Source organism: Balaenoptera musculus, chromosome 1 (assembly GCF_009873245.2).
Source record: "Balaenoptera musculus isolate JJ_BM4_2016_0621 chromosome 1, mBalMus1.pri.v3, whole genome shotgun sequence".
Lineage (NCBI taxonomy): Eukaryota > Metazoa > Chordata > Mammalia > Artiodactyla > Balaenopteridae > Balaenoptera > Balaenoptera musculus.
In genome coordinates, this window is record NC_045785.1 from 74466965 (window position 1) to 74488445 (window position 21481).

The following is a 21481-nucleotide window of genomic DNA, read 5'->3' on the forward strand; positions in this document are numbered from 1 at the left end:
CCTTGATCGATACAGTGAGGGCAGTTGATCAAAAGAAACTTTTTTTATAGGAAACTAAAGACAGGATGATAAAGATAGCAAAAACATACAGGGGACTTACTCTCTGCCAGGCACTGTGCTCGGGGCTTTATAGGTTCTCTCATTTAATGCATCATCCTGTTTAACCCCCGAAGCAACCTTGTGAGAGATACACTATTGTTGCCATTTTACAGATGGACAAACCAAGGCGCAGAGAGGCCAAGAAACTTCCTCAAAGTCACACAGCTAGCTGGTGGCCAACCAGAATTTAAATCCACATGTGCTCAGTTCCAGAGCCTGAGCTCTTCACCAGTACACTGATGAGGCTGACCCCTGAGCACCTATTTCGGAAACTCAAAAGGCCCAGGCTCCCTAGTGACTCATTCACTTATTCAGTAAATATTTACTGAAAGCTTTCAGGGGCCAGGCATTGTGCCAGGCACTGAAGGTAGAGCAATGAACGAGACAGACGAGGTCTGTATGGAGCTCACACTGCAGTGGGGGAGATAAACCAAGAGTGAAAAAATATACATAAGACAATTTCACAGTGTGCACAGTACTGCCAAGACACAGTGAAGTGATGGAGGTTAAGTGGGTGGCGAGGCCCTACCTGAGGAGAACTGTTGGGAAGGGCTCTGCGGCGCTGGGGCTGTTTAAACCGACACCTGAGGGAGGAAGGAGACCCAGCTGAGCACAGATCCAGGGGGAGCTCTCCGGGCAGGACAAAAGTGAGCACTAAGTCCCAGGCAAGAAAGAGCCTGACTTGTTCAACAAACAGCAAGGAGGCAGGACCAGGGAAGCGGGGGCTTGGAGAGGCAGGCGGGTGGCCCTTCCTACAGGGACTTGCGGGTTTTATTCTAAAAAAGATGGGAAGCCACTCGTGGGTTTTAGGCCAGGGAATGAGATGTCCCAACTTAGCCAATTTTTAAAAAAATATCATTCTGCTTGCTGAGGGGCAGGGCAGGGGGTGGAGACCAGTCCAAGCAAGAGTGGCAGCGGCTTGGACTACAGAGGTGGCAATGGAAATGGAGAAACCAACACATTCAAGTTTGGGGCTTGAGCAACTGGGAATCTGATGGCATGATGTGAAAATGTTGGTTTCGTTTTCTGAGATGGGCAAGAGTAGAAAGAAACAGGTTGAGCCAGGGGTGGGGGGTAGGGGAGGCTTGAAATGTTCTGTTTTGGGCACAGCAGGTTTGAAGTCCCTAGTAGAGTCACAGCGGGGGTTGTCATGTGGCCTGTCAAGCAGCCGGCTGAATGGAGGAGGAGTCTGGAACTCAGGGAGGAACTGAGCTCAGAGAGGCGAATCTGGGTGCAGACAGAGGGAGGCGACTTCGCAGAGCTGAAAGGGGTGGGCCCTGGTGCTGCGGGAGGCCTTTGGTCGTGGCCTCACCTCTGAAGCCCCGGGCTGACGGGAAGCCTGCTGGAGGTGCTGTGTGCGGAGGCTTGCAGGTGTGTGGCCGTGTGAGCGTGGGTTCTGCTCTGGCCCGTTTCTCCAGGAGGTATCAGCAGCTGGGGCACCGGGGCTCGGCCACGGAGGACCCTGGTGACGGCCGGCAGGATCCAGGTGAGACAGAAGGGAGAGGCAAGCGCCCGGACCGCTTTTGTAAGAGAGTGATACTGAGGGACAGGGGTGTCCAAGCTGGTACAGGGGGCACTGAAGGCCGATGGTGATGGACAGTATAAAATGTGTGAAGCTGGTAAAAGAGAGGTCTGTGCGAAGTCAAAGACCTTCAGCTGCGGAGTACTGAGCCGGCGCTTCCCAAGCTTAAGGTGCGTATATGTCATTCAGGGATCTCGTTAAGATGCAAATATGGATTCTGCAGGGCTAGGGGGGCCTGGAGATTCTGCATGTCTCACAAGCTCCTGGGTGATGCCCATGGTACCGGGTTTAGAGTAGCAAAGACCCACGGTCACTAAATCACTGCGTGACCTTGGCCTAGTCACCAAGTCTGACTGAACATCAGTTTCCTCAACTGTAAAGTGAAGGCCAAACTGAGGCTATTTAAGGCCCTTCTACCTTTAACATTCTTATTCTAAAGTAAAGGAAAAGGAAAAAATAATAAGTTAAATTAAACTTATCTGGGTAAATGACTGAAAGAAGGAGGAATATGTTAAAAATCTGTGTGCCAGATACTGTCCGAGGCCTTTTTCTCCTGTATTTCATTCATTCTAAGACATTAATTCACTTCGCTGTACAGTATACACTAACACAATCTGGTAAAGCAACTATATGCCAATAACAATTTTTTTAAAAATGAAAAAAGACATTAATTTTTTTCACCTTCAAATGTTTATAAAACAGATGAGTTTTTTTAAAAATTGATGACGGATTCAGAGAAATGACAGCACATGTTAGTTAATGTTACACTATCTGTAGAATTTGCCTTATAAAAGTCTATTTGATTATTCAGATGCTGTAATTGTAATAGGAGAACAAGGCTTTAGCTACATACACATTCAGAGCTCTCTGCAGTCTGCCACACCTCATGCTCCAGTCATTGCTAATGAGGCCACTGAGCACCTGGTGGCAGCAAAACCTAAGAACTGAGATTTTTTTTTTTTTTAAAGAATGGCAAAAGCCCTGAGTAAAACATCAAACCTCAAACAGAACAAACTGATATTGGAGTAGCAGCCTCAACCCTCAAATGAATCTCATTTACAAGGCAGAACACTCCAGCAAACGAAATAACAACCCTCTCAGAGACAAAGGGAGGGTGGATTCAACATGTTCTTAAAATGACAGGTAAAATGATGAAATGGTCATAATGCTTCATGCTAGGAATATGTGGAAAGGAGAAGATAAGAAATTCAAAATCTGCATTATAGAAAGTGAAACACTGTATTAGAATGATAGCCATCTAAATGTTGTAAAAAAAAATTTTTTTTAACAGGATTCATTACAGTACCCCCAGTGAATCTGAATTGTAAAGCTATAGGTCTAGAGGCAGGGACAGAGGGATATGCCCTCAGCATGAATTAGGGGAAACCCTTAGCTTGAACTGTACAATCAGTCATGCAGCTAAATATAAACCCACCAGGAAAGCAGCACATAGGCAGATCTCTGCACTGAGCACACTGAAGGATGCTTCTCTTAATCATAAAGATACTGAAAAATTCATAAATAGGTAAACTAGAACAGCTTCTGCTAATTCACCTATTTAAACTATAATGCCACACCAATGAAGTCAAACTCAATCCCTATTTATACCGTCTGCAGGCGTCCTCCAATGTGTCCAAGACAAGAAAGTCTAAAATCCAGTATCAAGCATTTTTAACATTATTTTTTATACCTTTTGAATAGATACATCAAAAAGTTCTCTTTGATAAGTTATATTTAATTTAATAGGTCAAAAAATATAATTAGCTTGCTTCAACAGTCTCTCTTAAAATAAAGTCAAATTAATAGTCAACTTCTCTCCATTTGGTTAAAAATATTCCATATGATGGACAGGAAATGACCAAGGACACCACTGTCCAATGGTCAGGGAATAAATCCTGCTTTCTGCTCTGTCTCGCCTAGTCACTGATACTGACTTTGGCCACATTTCTTTCATCAATTTTCCAAGAAAAAGCAGTTGCACCTCTCAGGACTCCCAGTTACAGGAACTGCCCACGGCGGGGAGCACAGCTGACAGCTCAGGAGAAAGATGCAGGGTGAAACTGGATCAGCCCCTGCAGACTGACTACCACACACACCTCAGGATAGCAGAGCCTGCAGGGCAATAAGATAAGGGACATTTCAAGGCTGCTGGCCACAGAACCAAGCTACTGATGGGTCTCTGGAAGCAACATGGGGACCCTGACAGTGCCGGCTTATGGGCTGTTTCTTTTAGAGCCAAGAGGGTAGGACACATTTACTCATGAAAAGATTCTAAACAGGTAGCCTGTGGAAAAAGAATTAGACCCTTTGTTTTACAGGGATGTTCTTCTACTGTATTACCAAGGCACCTTAAAATTGGGTTATAGGAAATATGGTCAAATGAACTCTGGAGCTCTCTTTTTAATAAAACCACTCCAAATTTACACTGCTACTAGGACCCTGATTTCTGACCTGTTAGCTACTTGAGGAGCCATGACTGGTTAATCTCTGCAACCCCAGTTCATAAAACAGGGAGTGCTTTAGGCGTGATAACTGTACACCAAAGGTTTGTTGAATGAAAGACAAAACCTCCAGAGCCTCAAGTCAAATACTTTGCATTTATATATGGTATGCTTTTAAATTCTTAACAGAATGTCACAAAACAATTCTACTTGATTAGATGTTAACTTTTTGCCAAACAATCTCCAAACAGAGAAAATGAGTTATTAATCACAATTCACCTTTGAAGAGCATTAATATATTTAACAAATGATAAAAGCAAGAGTACCAAGCATTTTAACTCACATTATTTCATTTAACAAATACAGACTCATTTTTTTTCAAAAAGCCTAATCACCCCCTCACGGAGGGAAAAAATTAAACAAACAGGAAACACCTGTGCATTTACCCCCAAAACCAACAATCTTGAGTTGCACCAAAGAGATCCACAAATGTTCCTGGTCCTGTCACAGCAGACCCATAGTTTCCTGAGCCAAAGCCCTTTGCAGGCAAATGTTAAAGCCTCAGATAGGTCAGCCATCACAAAAGCAAAGTTGTTTCATTTGGGCTGCCAGCGCACGAGGGTGTTTTTTGCTCTTACCCCAGAAGATGATAAAGACATGTAATGAAATTATCACTGTATTACCTATTTCAATGTCGCTGTCAATATTTAGCGTCTCATTAGAAGGAAACATGGTCCCTTTCTTGTAATGCTGCTTACAGACTTTCAATCCAATTCTGTTGTCTTCATTTTCTCCATAACCAAGGGTCCCCAGAGATAAATTCCTTAGCCGATGAAACTATTAAAAATAGTTAAATAAAGACACTTATGAGCTTAACAAGTTTCATCAGAAGTTACAGCACATGGAATATACTTTTAGCTATTTTTTATTGTTTGTCTCATGTCCCTCAGTAGAACTCCCCAATGTAAAACACCACAAGGTAATTTTCTTGGCTTGAGCAGAAACACACGGCGTCACAGAACTCGAAACTAAAGTGCAGCCATAGGCTCCCACCTACTCAGAGCCAAAGTCAAGGTCCTGCCTATCTCTCTGAACTCCCTGGCCACTGGCTCCACCCCCACCCCCCCCCACCTCCAAAGCCACACTGACCTCCAGGCAGTTCTGGAGCTCCCTAGGCACACTCCTGCCTGGGGCCTTTGCTGTTCCCTCTGCCTAGAAGCCCAGGTATCTATCTGCAAGGTTCACTTCTTCAGACCTTGACTCAAATATTACCGCCTCCATGAGGCCTTTCCTTACCACCCAAAGAAAACCGCAAACATCCATCTCCAGTGCACAGGCACCACCAGGCAGTCCAGGCTCCTCCCCTGCTGTATTCCAGTTATCATTTTCAACATACCTCTGAGGACCCAAGCCATCCACGCCCACCGCTTATATTAACACAGCTTTACCATCTGCCTATCTGTACTACCAGGGCTTTACTGGCCCCTATCTTCATTAATATGAATTTATTATTCCAGGACACTTTTGCCCAGGAACATAAAAATTGCAAATAACTGTATTGTTTACTTCAGGAACATCCCAAAACCTCACTTAAATAGACGATCATTTTGAAGATGTAGTCTAATAACTCCCAAGACTCTCTGAACATCCCCACCAAAACCCGCCTCTTGTTATGCCCACCAATCCTAAACTATTATATGATGATCTTTACTCAATTCTTATCCAGCTCCCCTCACATTGAAAGACCTGCCTTAAACCAGACTTCAAAATCTATACCTGGACTTTGCACTCTACAGCCTATGGAGAATGGTCAAGGAACCATCTCTGCCACCACTGTTAGCAGTGAGCTCAGTCTTGCTTCTCAACATGCGTTTTTTTGTTTGTTTGTTTGTTTTAGTGGTGTTTTCAAGGAGTCAGCATTCTGTACTATATTTTTCACTTCTTTTCATTTGTCTGGCTCTCCCCTCTAGAATTAAGCTCTATAAGGACAGGGGTTTTGTCTGTTTGATTCATGCTATATCCCCAATGTCTAGAACAGTACCTGGTACATACTAGGTACCCAAATATTTACTGAATGAGTAAATGAGTGAATGAATGAATAAGAAAGAATAAGAATTTCTCTCCTTTAAATATTTTCTTCAGGCTTACCAATCTGGTTTCTCAATACTACCTAGACACAAATATTATCATATCCTACTCCATATTCTTAAGGTTCAGCTAGGCTTATTAATGCTAAGACATCAAAATTGAGACGCTAGAATCTTAGATTTGGTCTCTCATTCATCAAACCTTCTGAGATTATAAGCCTATTTTTAGCTATCTGGCTATTTGATCTGCGGTAATCTCCCAATAGCAGTGGGTGGGAAGGCATAAATACAAACATAAATCTTAAAGAAAAACTTAAAATAGGCAAAATCTGTTGTGTGGAAATGTAGCCACAGAAAAAGCAATAAACTTTTTTGGCAGACAATGCAAAACTTAAATCAGAATATGTTAATATATGTATAATTTTTTTCTTTGCTAAGACAACAAGGTCAAGGATCAACATATTCTTAAAGTATAGGTAAGTCACAACAAAATACTTGCCTGACTAATAGCAAAATAGATGCTCTCATAGGTGTCCTCTTGAGTATATACACTGCAACTGTATTCATCTTCATCTACACCAGAATATCCTTTCAAAAACAAGTGCTTAAAAGCAACAGTGTTTTCTTCTTTGAAAGCAACCACCAGCTGGTTACTTAAACCAAAACGAACAAGCTAGGAAAGAAAATCAAACAGAAGTATATGAATTTTACCATTTATCAGGGGAGGCAAATGCCTTCTTATTATCCTGAATCCTCACCTATAAACATCAGCCAGAAAAATCTCACTGCTTTGGTTTTTACTAATCATATCAATGTCAAAATACAGGAATTCTTTCCCCCCCAGAAATAACCTCATCAAGCTAAATCAGCAATTCAAAATAGCATAGAATTAGAAGAAATGACCACTCCCAATGACTAACAACCTTACTGGCCTTTAATGATGGAGAAGGAGGAATCCAAATCAGTTAAGTCTGAATCCATTTTTGTCTTTTTTTATAGTTTTGCTATTTTTTTCTTTTCAAGAAATTTTTTATTGAAATATAGTTGATTTACAATGTTGCGATAGCTTCAGATGTATGGCAAAGTGATTCAATTATATATATATATATATATACATATATATTATTTTTTATATTCTCTTCCATTACGGGTTATTACAAGATATTGAGTACAGTTCCTTGTGCTATACAGTAGGTCCTGCTTGGTTATCTAATTTGAATCTATTTTTCTTATACTTGCATTTCAAATTTATTGTTTTCAAAACTGATGGACATTTGAGCCTTGAACAATGCGGGGGTTAATCCAAGTATAACTTATAGTCCGCCCTGCAAATTCGAGGATTCAACCAACCATGGATCGTGGATTGTGTAGCACTGTAGTATTTACTACTGAAATACATCCTCGTATAAGTGAACCTGTGTGGTTCCAACCTGCTATGTTCAAGGGTCAACTGTGCTTAGTAAACCACTAATTCACGTGCTTGACTACTACTGGACAGTTAAATCTAAATGATTTCACATTTAGAAATTGTAAGTATTTTAAAAAATCATAACAATGTTTTGCACGTGGCTTTTGAAGAACATTTTTGAAAAGTGGCCTGTGTAGTACTTCCTCCAGGTAAGAGGTAACTGTCATCAAAGGAATTCAATTCCTCCAGCTCTGCAAGAACTCCTATGAGATTTACACCTAAGAGTTCCTGTCTCCAAGATCTACAGCATCAAAGCACCACAAAGGATAACAGGGGTCGTTCCACCTCCATGATGTCGACCCAAACATTGTCACCAAGCACCCACCTTCTTGTGATAAAACTCTTACTTATTCCCCCTTATACTGTATCATAGTACAGGGTTAGATGCCGAGGGCTCTCTGCACCAGGAGTGAATGTATTCTTTCTGCCCTTAAGTTTTCTTCTTGGAATCCAACAAGTAGGGAAAATTAGCAGGCACTAAATGTTCACCCCCAAAACCCAGGAAATTCCACACACAAACAGCCTCTCTCTCCACTCACACTCAAACACACGCTCTGTCACGTACTCTTTCGCACTCACTCTCACACACCCTCTCTCACACGTACACCCTCACATGTGCCCTGCTGCTCTCGCTCTCTCTCCTTCTCACATCAACACACATACAGACACACACATGCCACGGCAGAAGTCAAACCTTTATAAACCCTGTCCCACACACCCTTCCCCATCTACCCACTTTATCTGCTCATCTGCTTGATAAAACAATGAGAGTCCAGAAAACTTAACCCAAACCTTCACCATGCTAAGTCACCAAAACAATTTGGGACTCTGCTATCATGTGTGAAACCAACAAGTTCAACAAGATGACCTTGACATTTGTGTTACCTGCTGTCACTCCACGGTTCAACTACCAGACCTTTCAGATGAAACAAATGTTAATTTGCACATGCAAACTTACATAATTTTTTTAGTGATTTGTATTTTTTTTTAATTTATTTATTTTTATTTTTGGCTGGGTTGGGTCTTCGTTGCTACATACGGGCTTTCTCTAGTTGCGGCGAGCGGGGGATACTATTCGTTGTGGTGTACAGGCTTCTCATTGCAGTGGCTTCTCTGTTGCGGAGCACAGGCTCTAGAGCACAGGCTCAGTAGTTGTGGAACACGGGCTTAGTTGCTCTGCAGCATGTGGGATCTTCCCGGACCCGGGATCGAACCCTTGTTCCCTGCACTGGCAGGCGGATTCTTAACCACTGCGCCACCAGGGAAGTCCCTGTATTTTTTATCTTTTAAATTTTGCCCGACTTTTTAAAAAGGCTAAATAATTAAAATTAGTTACCACTTTTCAGCAATTATCACACTCCAGGCACCGTACTAACTGTTTTACATGCACTATCTCTCACTTACTAACACAACAATCTTATGAAAATGTTAATACTGTTAACCCCACTTTACATATGTGGAAACTGAGATTTAGTCTCATTACACTGCCCAAGACACCTAACTAGAATGAAAGCCAGGCCTAAATCCAAAGTCATTTTTATTTATTATGTTACAGGAGTTCCATCTGCTGAAAAATCTGACTTTAGGACTCCTGTTAAAGAATTTAGGTGCTAGCTTTCCAGACCTGCAACAATTGTTCGAGAATGTACATAGATGACACTCTTAGCATCTGAGCCTCACCAGATCACATTCCTCAAATACCAAGTCAAAGGATTGAGCCATTGCTTAACCCAGCTATTCTAAGGAAAATATCAGATAAGAAGTCCCACAACATCCAACCTGTGCTGAAAGCTAAGCAACCAAAGGCTAAAGATTCTTTCAAGCATGTGATGTCTATCAATGGTGCCTGTAGGAACTGCCAGAAAAGGAAAGGTCACGTTGCTTTTCAAAAGCTAAAAAAGTAAACCGGGGAAACAATACACACGTGATTGTTTGGGGGTTTTATTAAATACTGACATACAAATGAAAAAAAAAAACAAACTGGTACACACACATGAATCAAGTTCTTCAATCGAAGTTTACTGAGTGCTTATTCTGTGCCAAGCGGGGATACAAAGTGGGCAAGGTTGACACTGCACAGTGCTGAATAACAGCTCTTATGTCCTGAGTGCCAGGCACTGTGCCTAAAATTTATAACTTTTATTTCTCACTTAATTTCCTAATACCCTCTGAGGGAGATATTACACTGGACTCCACAAGGACAGGGATGTTTTTTTCTTTTTTCCCCACTACTATGCATTCAGGAACTGGAATAGTGGCCATCACAATGTCAGAGTCAAATACCGAATCTGTCCATCCCATTTTATACACCTGCAACCTGAAGTCAGATACTTTATCCAGGTTGAAACAGAAAAGAAAAGTGTGAGAGCGGGGATCCAAACCAGGTTTGTTTGACTCACCTGTTAGTTCTCTTGACCCCATGGCCTACAACCTCTCAAACTGAAATGCTGCCAACTTAACTCTAGAAGTGGGGAATATTAGAGCCACTCTTCCCATGCTCCTAGCTAAGCTAAAGAAACCCAAAAAGTGAATGGGGAGTGAATAACTTGACCAAGACAGCAGCATTCAATTTGCTGCTATTTTAAGCTACCACCTTATTTAGACTCAAAGCTCATTACCTCAATTTTGGGAATGAGAGAGCATGGAGGTATAATCTCTGCTTGGAACTACCTCCATCTGGCATCAAGAACAGGAAATGTTCTCCATCCTGTTGTTCACAGAACAAGCAAAGATCAACATGTATGGCCCCAAATCAGGTCAGGGGTAGGATTTTCCAAGCATCTCTCAGTAGAGGAGAGAAACCCTGGAGGTGGAGATCATGAGGTCCCCTTCCTGCGATGGCAGGACAAAACACCCCCTACAGAGCAAGAGTGAAGAGATGATGGAGGATTGGTCAAATAATTTCATTTTTTAAAAGGGGCTGGCAGAAAAGTGCATTCTAGCCCCACTAACTAGATCTTAAGATTTGCTGAAGCTATAAGACAGAAAAATAATTACACATTAAGTGCAGCCTGGCAAAGATTGTGAATTTAAGACCTGATTATGAAATCAATGGAGGAGAAAATATTCTGTACCAGGTAAAAACAAGATACCACTCTAATAATACACAAAGAATACGGAAGAGAAAGAGCAGATCTAGCAAAAGAATGTAGACAGCTCTCTCAAGATTATAAATTACTGCAGAATGCAGGGTAGGAATGTCTTAAAAAAAAAAAGTTTCCTTCCCATCAACCGCGATAAAACAGAACCCATCCCATTAGACTTGAGGATGGAGTGCTAAAAGAGACAGAAAAAGAGGAGGAGGGAAAAGTGGGATTTGAAGGAAAGAAAGATATTTGAGAAATCCGTTCCAATTACATATCCCCCAAGTAGCAAAACTTATTAGAATGACCCTACAGGGGAACACAAGTTTAATCCACCACAATTTTGTTAGGGGAGGCCGGGTACAGTTACACAAAAAAGTAAACGATCGATTCCCGGAAATATTCTATTAAAAGTGAAATCAGTGATGTGGCCAGCAAGGGGTACTAGTGAACCAAGAAAAACCACGCGTTGAGTGATCAGGCAAGGCTGGCGGGGGAGGTGGACTTCAAATAGCACCTGCAGGATGAGGGAGAAAAAGAATCCCTCTGGACTTGGAGAAACAGCAGGGCAGGGACGAGAATCACTGGGTGGGGCCGTCTGTCTGGGATGTGGGGAGGAAACAGGAGATGAAAACCTGCTGGAAAGGCATGTTGAAGGAGACTGTGGAAATCTGTGGATTTCAGGCCACAGAGTCAAAATTTTGTTCTGTGGGAAATAGGGCTCTACAGAAGTTTCTGCGCAGGAGAGAGACAATAAGAGCATTCTAAGAAAAATTAATCTGACATGTATTGAATGGACTGGTGCATATGGAGCTAAAAAAAGGTAGGCCTAAGATGAATTCCAGAAGCAGCCTAGCTAACTTATGTGTATTCCTCGAGTGCAAACTCTGAAGATCAACATCTGGAAAGAAACAGCATTTGAGTAAGAGTGCAGACTCTAGAGCCAGACTGCCGGAGCTCAAATCCTGGCTCTGCCACTTACTGGCTGAATGGCCATAGGCAAATTACTCAGCTCTTTTTGGTTCAGTTTCCTCATCCATACAAAGGGGGTAAAAACTGAACCTACCTCATGGGTTCCAGTGAGGATGGAATGAGCTAACACACATAAAGCACTTACTGTGCCTGGCACACGGAACGGCTAGGCTACGTGTGAGCTGTCAGCAGTGGTAAGACATTCACAGCTTACACTCCCAAGACAATGCAGAGCATACGAGGTGCTTCATACACATTTTTAATTAACTAACAATGTAAGAGTTTGTGCTAGAGAGAAGATAGTGAATATGGCAAAACATAAAGAGATACAGTTTTGAAGGAAGACTCCATGGGATTGAGTAGTTATCAGGACAAAAAAGGTAAGTCAAAGAGGGTGATGATATTTTATGCCTAGGTAAGTTACAATTTTAGTAACATTAATAGATCAAAAACTTGAAATGACAGCTGGTTTGGCAAGAGAAGTAATTGGGGAAAAATTAAAATTAACCAAATAGCAAAAGGGGACATTATTTCTCCTTCTTCCAAACAATAGTAGCAATGCACCTACTTTATAGGTAGGTTGCCAAAGTTAAAACTTCAAAACCAAGAATTAAAATGAAAAAAATTTTCAAAGAAAATAGCTAAGCATATACATTTAACACTGGCCCTGCCTGTCATCGTTGTTTCTTTGGAAGTAACTTGTTTACCCTAAAACGTGATGAGTTGGTACAGCATGTCATGCAGTGACAAGACCTCTTTCTGAACACAGGATAAAGATGCAACTTCAGTCATGGCAGGAGCCGCCTCTCTCATTTCTAAAACTATATGGAAGTGATTTTTAGAAAGGTATTTACTTTTGTGTTCCAGAAATCACATCTTTACAAACAGTTTTTACACTGATGACAGAATGATTATTTTCCCATGGAGCCTAATATCCCAAATTAGTACTGTTTTTAAAAGGACGCGTGTTTCAAATGTAGTTACCTACAGAGAAGCCTCCCTAAAACTGGTTCAGTAGCACAGGCCCCAAAACTAGATGACAACTGATAATAAAGTGCTTAACAATATGAATTTAAACAAAAGGTCCCAGTGTAGTCTTTAGACACTCCTGATAGTGCCTGGGAAAGGGGATGGGGCGTAGGTAAGGTGGGGGAGTGTTTACTTAAGCACTTAGCTACTGATGAAAAGAAAATTTAGCATTCCATAAATCCAAAATCAAAACAGTCCAAAATGCAGATTTCCAAAGTGTATTTATATAAGATGTGTTTGAATAAAGATGAAAGATTTCAAGAACACAGATCACTTTGGACTGGGCAGCCTTCACGAGCCCTGTGCCTCATTCAGATATAGAAACCCTACCCCCCCCCTTCAGATCTAGTATTATCTATATTTACAGAACCTGTGAGAGATGACCTCAGAGTCCCTTATTAAAACAAAGTAGGCATCTAAACCGAACTTCGACCTACCACCTGCCCTCCAGAATCAATATAATTTTACAGGTTTATGAACATGAGCGTGGCCTTTTCGGGACAAAAGTCAAGTGGCAGAACATGGGAAAACAGTTTCATCTTGGGGTAAGAAAAAGAACAAATGAACTGATAATATAATTTACCTGTGTGGTGACCATGACTATCTTCAAAATCTGCAAACCCATTTTCCACGGAATCTGTTGTCTGGCTCGGAATTTTTCACAAGGGTTCATGAAGTAAAACTTCAGGTCTTCTCTCAGACATTCTTCTTTCACCTCAGAATCAAGATGAGCCATTGCACTTCTGCCAAAGAAGATTAATTTTTAAATACACAGAAGAGCCTGTCCATCAGAAAGCCCTAATACTTTCCATTCACATGCTTTACCCATTCTTACAAGAAAAACTCTCTCCAGCCAGTGAAGTCCTTTTCACTCTAGAAATCTGAAAATGATTCAGGACCTTCTATCACCTGCCTTTACGTATAGCTACCCATCTTGTTCCAAGTGGCCATTATCAAAATTATAAAAATAGGATTTTATTTGCAAGACCTGTCAATTCCTACATCCTAACAGATAGCATTCACCTGTCACTGGAGTATTAACAAAAACTAGGTGGGATACTTTTGTGATATGCTAGGTGTGAAATCACAGAAATTTAGTACAGACTAATGGAATTAAATTGTTACGGAAATAGAGAATCTCTGTTCTATAACTCTCTATTCTATAATCCTTGAAAGAAGGATTATGTCTCTTTTTTTTTTTTGCATGATATGTCAGTGATTATAAGATCCCAAATTATAAATATCTTTAAAGTTAAAATAGCATCTCTCTATTTATGCCCAATCATATAATTGTGTCACCCTATATATTAGCAAAATTTTGCTTTTACTATTTCAAGGACTCTGGACTCAGAAATGGGCACATGACTCAAGCTAGGCCAAAAAGAAACAATGAAATGTGGTCACAAGACTGTAATTATAACCAATGGAAGAGATGTGGTCTTTCCACTAAGTAGTCCCCAAAATGGGGTGTGCAAAAAATCCACTGGGAGAATAGAAAATATTAGTACTTCTATTTTATTCTTTATCTTAAAAACAAACAAACAGAAAAATGAGCTCTGCTAATAATATAACATATAAAATAACAGTAGTATATAGTAGCATATAATTTATAAATAATATATACACATTGGGGATATGTGCTTAACTTTTATTGTTGAATGCATAATCAGCAAAGTTTGGGGATCACAGACTTAAAGCATAGGCTGAGTCTAGAATTCCTGGAAGTCATCTCACCATCTCGCCTGGAAGCCAGCATAGGAGAGCTTGCCAAAGAGTGGAGCTAACACAGAAGAACAGTTAAGATTGCCTAATGACAATGTTTGAGTTCCTGGAGCTAGCTGTGCCTGAAGTCATGATTCCAAGACTTTCAAGTTGAGCCAATAAACACTCTTTGGACCTTAAGCCTGTTTAAGTTTGATTTCTGTTTCTTGCAACAGGAAGCATCTTGATGGTAAGTTTAATGAATAAACTCTATTAAGTTTAGCCGACCATTCAAGTTAATCATATCTTGGAAAGTTTTTATAATTGGGGGTCACTCTTAGGGATCTTTTCACCTAAGATATCTTAATGACATTTTTATATTGACTTATGACCTATGTTATTTAGCTAGACTAACAAATTTAAAAGAAGCTCAAAAAAAAAAAAAGAGAGAGACTATATTAAGGCTTATTTTAAGACTTTTTAAGGCTTATACTCAGTTGTTAATGATTTTCTATTTTTAAGTTAATATTTAGACCTACTATTTCCAGAATTAGTAGGCCAGGTTATTTTGCTGGAAAGAAGAAGGGAGGGAAGGAAGGAGGGAGGGAGGGAGGGAGGGGGAAAGGAAGGGAAGGACACATACTGAGAAATGATGGTCACAACCCAGCCCTTTGAGCCTCTTGCCTGGGTGAGCCAGGGAATGTTAAACTGTGAGCTTGCTTCGTTCAGGGGGCTCCAGACTGGAATTGCCCTCGTCTCCTAGCAAACACATGCAGACCTCTCCAGACGCTCATCCTAGGACTTGGGGAGCTCTAACAAATAACTTGTAAAACACGTTGACTAACAGGTACTAATACATACCAGGCCCATGAAGAAACCAAGTAGCATGAAGCAGTCAACTTAAGAAACAGCAGAAACAGGGCCAAGCATATCAGAATCAGACGCAGATTAGAAAACAACCACGCTTACCATATTTAAAGACATAGAGGTAAAAATATCTATAAGAAAACCTTGGGAAAACCAAAAAAAAATGAAAAATCAATGACCAAAATGAGTCTCATTTCAAAAGAAAAGGAAGACTTTTTAAATGTGTTTGCCCTGCAGCTGCTATAGTTACCTCCTGATTCGATCTAACCAACTTACTGAACACTTGCTGTGCTGAGTGATTTTGCTGGGTGCTCAGGACACAGAGCTGAATAGATGCTCAGCATCCAGTAGGAGAGACAGACTTGTGAGTGCAAATTCACAAGTTATCAAATAGCTCAGTGGCTGCTGTACCATAAGTATACAAAGTATTATGGAGGCCGGGGTCTGCCTCTGGGGAGACAGGTTCAGAGCCAGAGGGGGAATCCCGTAACATGTCCTAATACACGGAGTGGCAGGTGCTACGGAGCACTTGATGAAGAGCATTGATCAAGGGAGGCATTTCCAGGAAGAAGGTGGCGTCTTAACCGTGCCGAAGAGCCACATCCTCCAATACGAACCTTCAGACCCCTGAGAACAGGCCTGTGGAAGCCTCGCGGGCATGTCTGAGCGATACCGAATCCAGCGTCAACCACCATCACCTCAGTGGATCTGTGTTGCTAATGTATTCATCCTGATGATTCACAATGTCTTTTCATTTAGTAAAGTAAAAAGGGCATCTGAGAAGTTGTGATAGAACCCTGAGAATAAAGGCATGGAAACTCCTCCCCCGAACATACCCTCGGCCTCTAGCGTGAGAAACACTGTACTGAAGAAAGAGGAAGTTGTTTCCTGGAAAACAGTGGCGTGAAACACAGGGTAGTAGGTCAAGTGCTTGGTGAATGCCTTGTGAGCCAAGCTCTGACAGAGACATTTTCCTGCCTTCCAGGAGCTCCGTCCAGTGGAAGGGAGAGATGTGAAGAGATAAAAGTATAATAAAATGTGTCAAGTGATATAACTGAAGTATGCATTGAGGGCCCTGGAACAAAGAGAAGGGAATTGATGCAGCCCAATTGCTCCAAGAGGCTCCAAGTAATTCTTCCAGCTGCTGGTTTCCTCAACTAATATGGCCACTAAATGTTCAGGAAATGATAACTGATCTTAATATTACCCTAAGAAACCTGATTAAGAAGGTAAGTCTTGGCCAAGAAAAAAAAAAGGCAAAGTAGCAGATAATGAACATGGGGATCACTCACCATATTAAATTATTTACACTAATTATTTTAAAACTTCCAGAAGTTTTTCACTTAGGTGTTTAGAGAACAGCTGCAGTACTCATAGCACTGTAAAGAATAAAAAGAAAAATGAAAAAGCTAGCATGAAAACCTTTCCCCTCAAGCGTGCAGGAGCCAGTAGTTGAAATATAGGATAGTACTAGTCAAATGTGATCAACTGATGATACAATGATAAAAATACAGAAAAAATATTAATGATATTTTGGTTCAAAAATTCTGGTATCTCAAGGAAAATGCAAATGTGTAAGCTTTCTAAACTCTACATTTCTGAAGGCACTTTACTGCCCCACTCTTCTCAATTTGTGGGTTTTCCCTAGTTCCCCAGTAGGTGAAGGGTGTTAAACATGGGCACGCACAGGTGCACACACAGCTACACATCTTATCACTATAACAAAAATACAACGGTGCCGAAAAAAAAAAAAAAGTGCCAAGTGAAAAGAGGGAACACTAAAAAACAGAGACAGGACAATATCATAAGACTAAAACATTAAAACATTCCTGCATTTGACACATACTTATCCAACACCCTCTAGGGCTAAGCACCGGGCTGGATGTTTGGTACAGGAGGCTTGAAAGCTGCAATCACAACTTGGTAAGCAAGAATTAGATCAGTAGGAGGAATACTGCAACTTCCATCAAAAACGATGAAAATCACCAACAGGTTTAGAAAAGGACAGAGAGCTGCTAACTGGTGGGAACACAACCAGGAGAAGTGACTACACCATAAAAACAGTCAAGGAACAGAAATCCATGAAGATCTAAGTTACACTGATCCATCAATCGCAGGGCAGTCACACAACTGAAATTGCAGGAAATAAATAAGAGCAATCACGACTCTTATGGATTATTTTTGTTTCACAAAACCATGGGAAACATAGATTTGTATAAGCTTAATAAATGGCACAAATACCCAAATATCAAAGGAAGAAAACACAGTATTTGTAAGAGTAAAAACAAGATCTGGAATAGAATGGAAAATCATCCGCACAGTGGGCTAAATAAAAGCTAGAGAAGCTGGACTTAGGAAGGAAGCCTGACACTGGTACTGTGGGAAGAAGTCAGGAAGGAAGCCCATCAGAGCTACCATCAGTTATTAAGAAAATCTACTCTTTCCCCAGATAATCAGGACTGTGTGATGTCACCTAATTTTAAGCCCATCATATGACCAAGGGCAACTCCAGCTTTATCAAATCAATGACCAAAAGAGTCTATGGAAGCTTGAAGTTTTGAAAAAAGCAAAACAGAACAAATTCCTGGAAATTCTTAACCTCTAGGAACTTGTGAAGGTTTCTGACCTTTGCCTCAGAAAAATGCACACATCAGTTTCAGCAATGGTACCTTGTTCCCATTAGCATGATCTACTTAGCAAATAAGCTAACCAGCTCAGACTGCTACTGATTTTCAGCTTGTATGACCCTTACCCTACTCAAAAAGAGGGCTGAAAGTTTGTTTTCTACTGCAGTGGCCTCCAAAGTGGGGTGCATGCACACAAGTCGGGTATGCAAGACCATCCAATGGGATGTGAGAAGACAGGACTAGGGCTTCTAATTGTATTAACCAAGCAAAAGTAAGTTAAGATTTACAAGTTTCAGTGTATGAATTATACACCTAAGATACCCTCATGTGGTCAGAAAGCCAGATGCCTGTATTTCGATTAGGTGCACAAGGCAATCTGGGGGAAGAGAGCAAGTTCCCGGAGTATGGTGCCCTCATTGCTTTTCAGCAGATTCCCACCACTTAGGGTTTACATAGGCCCATTTAAGCATTTGTTAGAGTATATTATCCACTTTAGCTAAACCTCACAAAATGGACATAAAGATTCTTGCAAAACATTAGACTCCTTGTAAAACTAATGTAAGCCTAAATTAACATCAAGAAAATGGGAGAGCTAATACTCCCCTAATACAACCTTTGTTGGCCATGAGTTAAAAAGAGATGAAAAGCAAATCTGATCTGAAAAGAAGTTGGGAAAAAAACCCAGATTTATCAAGAAAGTATTTACAGTATTGACTAAATCTACTATTGTTGAACCTTGCCCTAAGTGTATATACTGCACCTAAGATATTAGGTAATGATACTGTGAAGTCATAATGATATTATAAAGTCACTGCATTTAGCATTTTTTCTTAACATCCTCATCTATCTCAGCCCTTAAAATGTTCATTTTACCTGTTTTATAGTATATATGGTTTTACATACAGTATACAAATAAATATCCATTCAGAGAGAGTAGATGTTCTTTTAACTGGTGGGGATAAGTTATCAAAAATATTTGGGACTACTTCTCTAGTGTTTCAGAACTGCAGCCGCACCTGAGATGTGGTTTCTCTTTTGTTATCCCAGCTGATATTATAAACTCCTTAGCTAGAGAGAAATTGATGTCTGTTCCCCCAGCTCCAACAAATAAATGGAAAATAATCTTGATAGGCAACCCTTCTCCTATCAGGCCTATATAGGTATCATGTACTGATGTAGCAGCACTAGAAGTAGAATGTTTTTTCTAATCCACAACTAGCACTTCCTAGTCACAGAAGATGGGGCAGGGGAAGCAGGGTGAACCAGTTCCCACACCTGTCCTTCTTCCTGCATCCTCATCACAGTGAACAGTACCACCAGGCTGCCTTCTGGGAACCGACATCTGTGTAGCTCTGCATGACCTGGTCCCACTGTCATTTCCCCCCCAAACTTAAGTGTGTACTTCATTTTAAATGGACTATAATGAACCCCTCTTCTGATTTCTGCCCCTTAGGGGCAACCACTTTTATCTGCTTTGTTGATGTTGTTGTTGTTATTTACTTTAACATTTCTAAATAATGCCATTTCACTATTTTTTCCTCTTTAGGATATTATCAATTTATATCCTCCTATGGAAAATAGGGATGTAGCTCTTACAGCTGCCCCCCCCCCCAGCCAACACACACATTTCACCTCCCCACTCGTTGTCTCAACAAAGTTTTAATAAAAATTTGATAATAAATAAACATTCAGATAAATTAACATTCAGAACTTGTGAAGTGAATATGCAAATACTCTTCAGAGTTGAGCTATCAGTACAACTATGATTTTATTTTTATTTATATATATATATTTTTTTTTTAATAAATTTATTTTATTTTTGGCTGCATTGGGTCTTCGTTGCTGTGCGTGGGCCTCTCACTACAGTGGCCTCCCTTGTTGCGGAGCACGGGCTCTAGGCGCACAGGCTTCAGCGGTCATGGCACGCAGGCTCAGTAGTTATGGCTCACGGTCTCTAGAGCACAGGCTCAGTAGTTGTGGCGCACAGGCTTAGTTGCTCTGCGGCATGTGGGATCTTCCCGGACCAGGGCTCAAACCCGTGTCTCCTGCATTGGCAGGCAGATTCTTAACCACTGCGCCACCAGGGAAGCCCCCAGTACACTATGATTTTATATTCTCTCTTATAAAAATTTTTTTCTGGAGATAATTGCCTTTTTCTCCATTTGCTTAGTTTTCCATATACCAACCACGACTTTATCACCAAACTCCAGCTGAATCTGCCAGCTACTTTCAGTACAGTCAGCCAAGCTGGGCATCCTGTCAATTCCCTTCTCCTCCCAGGGACATCATTCCTGGAGCCCTCATCCTCCTGTTCCAACTACATGGGTTGCTTTCTAATCCTTATTCAAGGCCATCAGTTTGGGAATTCCCTTCACCTCCTTCCTAAACTGGATTCTGCATTCTCCTATCAGGCCCATATAGATATCATGTATTGATGTAGCAGCACTAGAAGTAGAAGCATTTCCTGGATCCCATTTCCACCTCTTTCTTTTCTCCCTCATTTTTGTGGAGAGTATCCTTCAATCCCTTCCTGTGAGAGGAAGTCTGGAAGGTAAATTTTGAGACCTCCCATGACAGACACTGCCAGCTGCCACCCAGTATCTATTCATTCCTCCCTCCTTTCTGATTTTGTCTAAGGTAGGAATGTATTTATACCCAGGACAGAATAACTCAAAGTATTAGAGCTAGACAAGAACTCAGATCATTGTTTTCACACCTGGTTGCACACCAAGTCACCGGGGGCACCTCAAAAGTACTGATGCCCTGCTTCTCCCCTCAGAGATTCTGGCCTGATTGGTGTGGGTGCAGCCTGGGCATGGGGATATTTAAAAAGCTCCCCAGGTGATTCTAACGTGCATCCAGTTTGAAATCCTTACCTTAGAGATTACTTGTTCCTATCTCCTCATTTTACAAACGAGGCAACTAAGGCGCCCTGAGGTTGCGACTTGCCCCCGACCATAAGGATCCAATTTAGAATAAGAATTGGTTCCAAGAATCCAATAAGAATCCTTGTCCAGTGTTCTTTCTGATCCCTGAGTTAATATTTCTTAAAGGGCAATGGCCTGTAAGATGGTCACGAATGAAGGAAAAATGTTACATTCAAATAAACTAATGTTTCCAACATAATTTCTCATATTTAAAACAGTGTGATACTTTGGCAGACCACAGCATCCTAGTCCGTAAATTCAGGAGACTTCTAAATGTTACTGAAAGGAGAAGGAAAAAGCAAGTAAAGCCATGATGGAATGAACCCAGCATTTACCTTCCTCGAGGTACTTTTGTGCTTCAGATTCTCTAGAGCAAACACTGGGTTTCCGTTCTAAACCCGCTCAGAGGGAACCATCGCCGGCTGCAGATTCCAGCGGCCATTTCTCAGGTGTCGGCTTGGTGGCTTGGCAGCACTTGATCCAGCTACCCACCACGTCCCTGGAATAACCTCATCTCTCCACTTCTAGGATATCCCACTCCCCTAGTTTGCTTCCTACCTCACTGGGCTTCTCTGGCTCTCCTTTACTGGCTCCCTTTCCATCTGACTTCCAGATGCCAGAGTGCCTCAGGACAGTCCACGGCACTCCTATCCTCTAT

The 21481-nt window shown here is 41.2% G+C and overlaps 1 protein-coding gene across 7 annotated transcripts in view; it reads right to left on the reverse strand.

The window, feature by feature from the left end:
- Positions 1-21481, reverse strand: part of MCOLN2 (mucolipin 2) — a 61899-nt gene that overhangs the window by 33578 nt on the left and 6840 nt on the right. For 5 of the 7 annotated variants that reach the window (XM_036823605.1, XM_036823615.1, XM_036823631.1 and 2 more), the window contains 3 exons: positions 13285-13444; positions 6649-6822; positions 4746-4899 (listed from right to left, as the gene is read on the reverse strand). In XM_036823605.1, coding sequence (XP_036679500.1) covers positions 4746-4899; positions 6649-6822; positions 13285-13444 — 488 coding nt within the window. Of the gene's footprint in view, positions 1-4745; positions 4900-6648; positions 6823-13284; positions 13445-16561; positions 16584-21158; positions 21345-21481 lie in introns of those variants that run through there. The other 2 variants (XM_036823642.1, XM_036823653.1) reach the window with 2 other exon arrangements.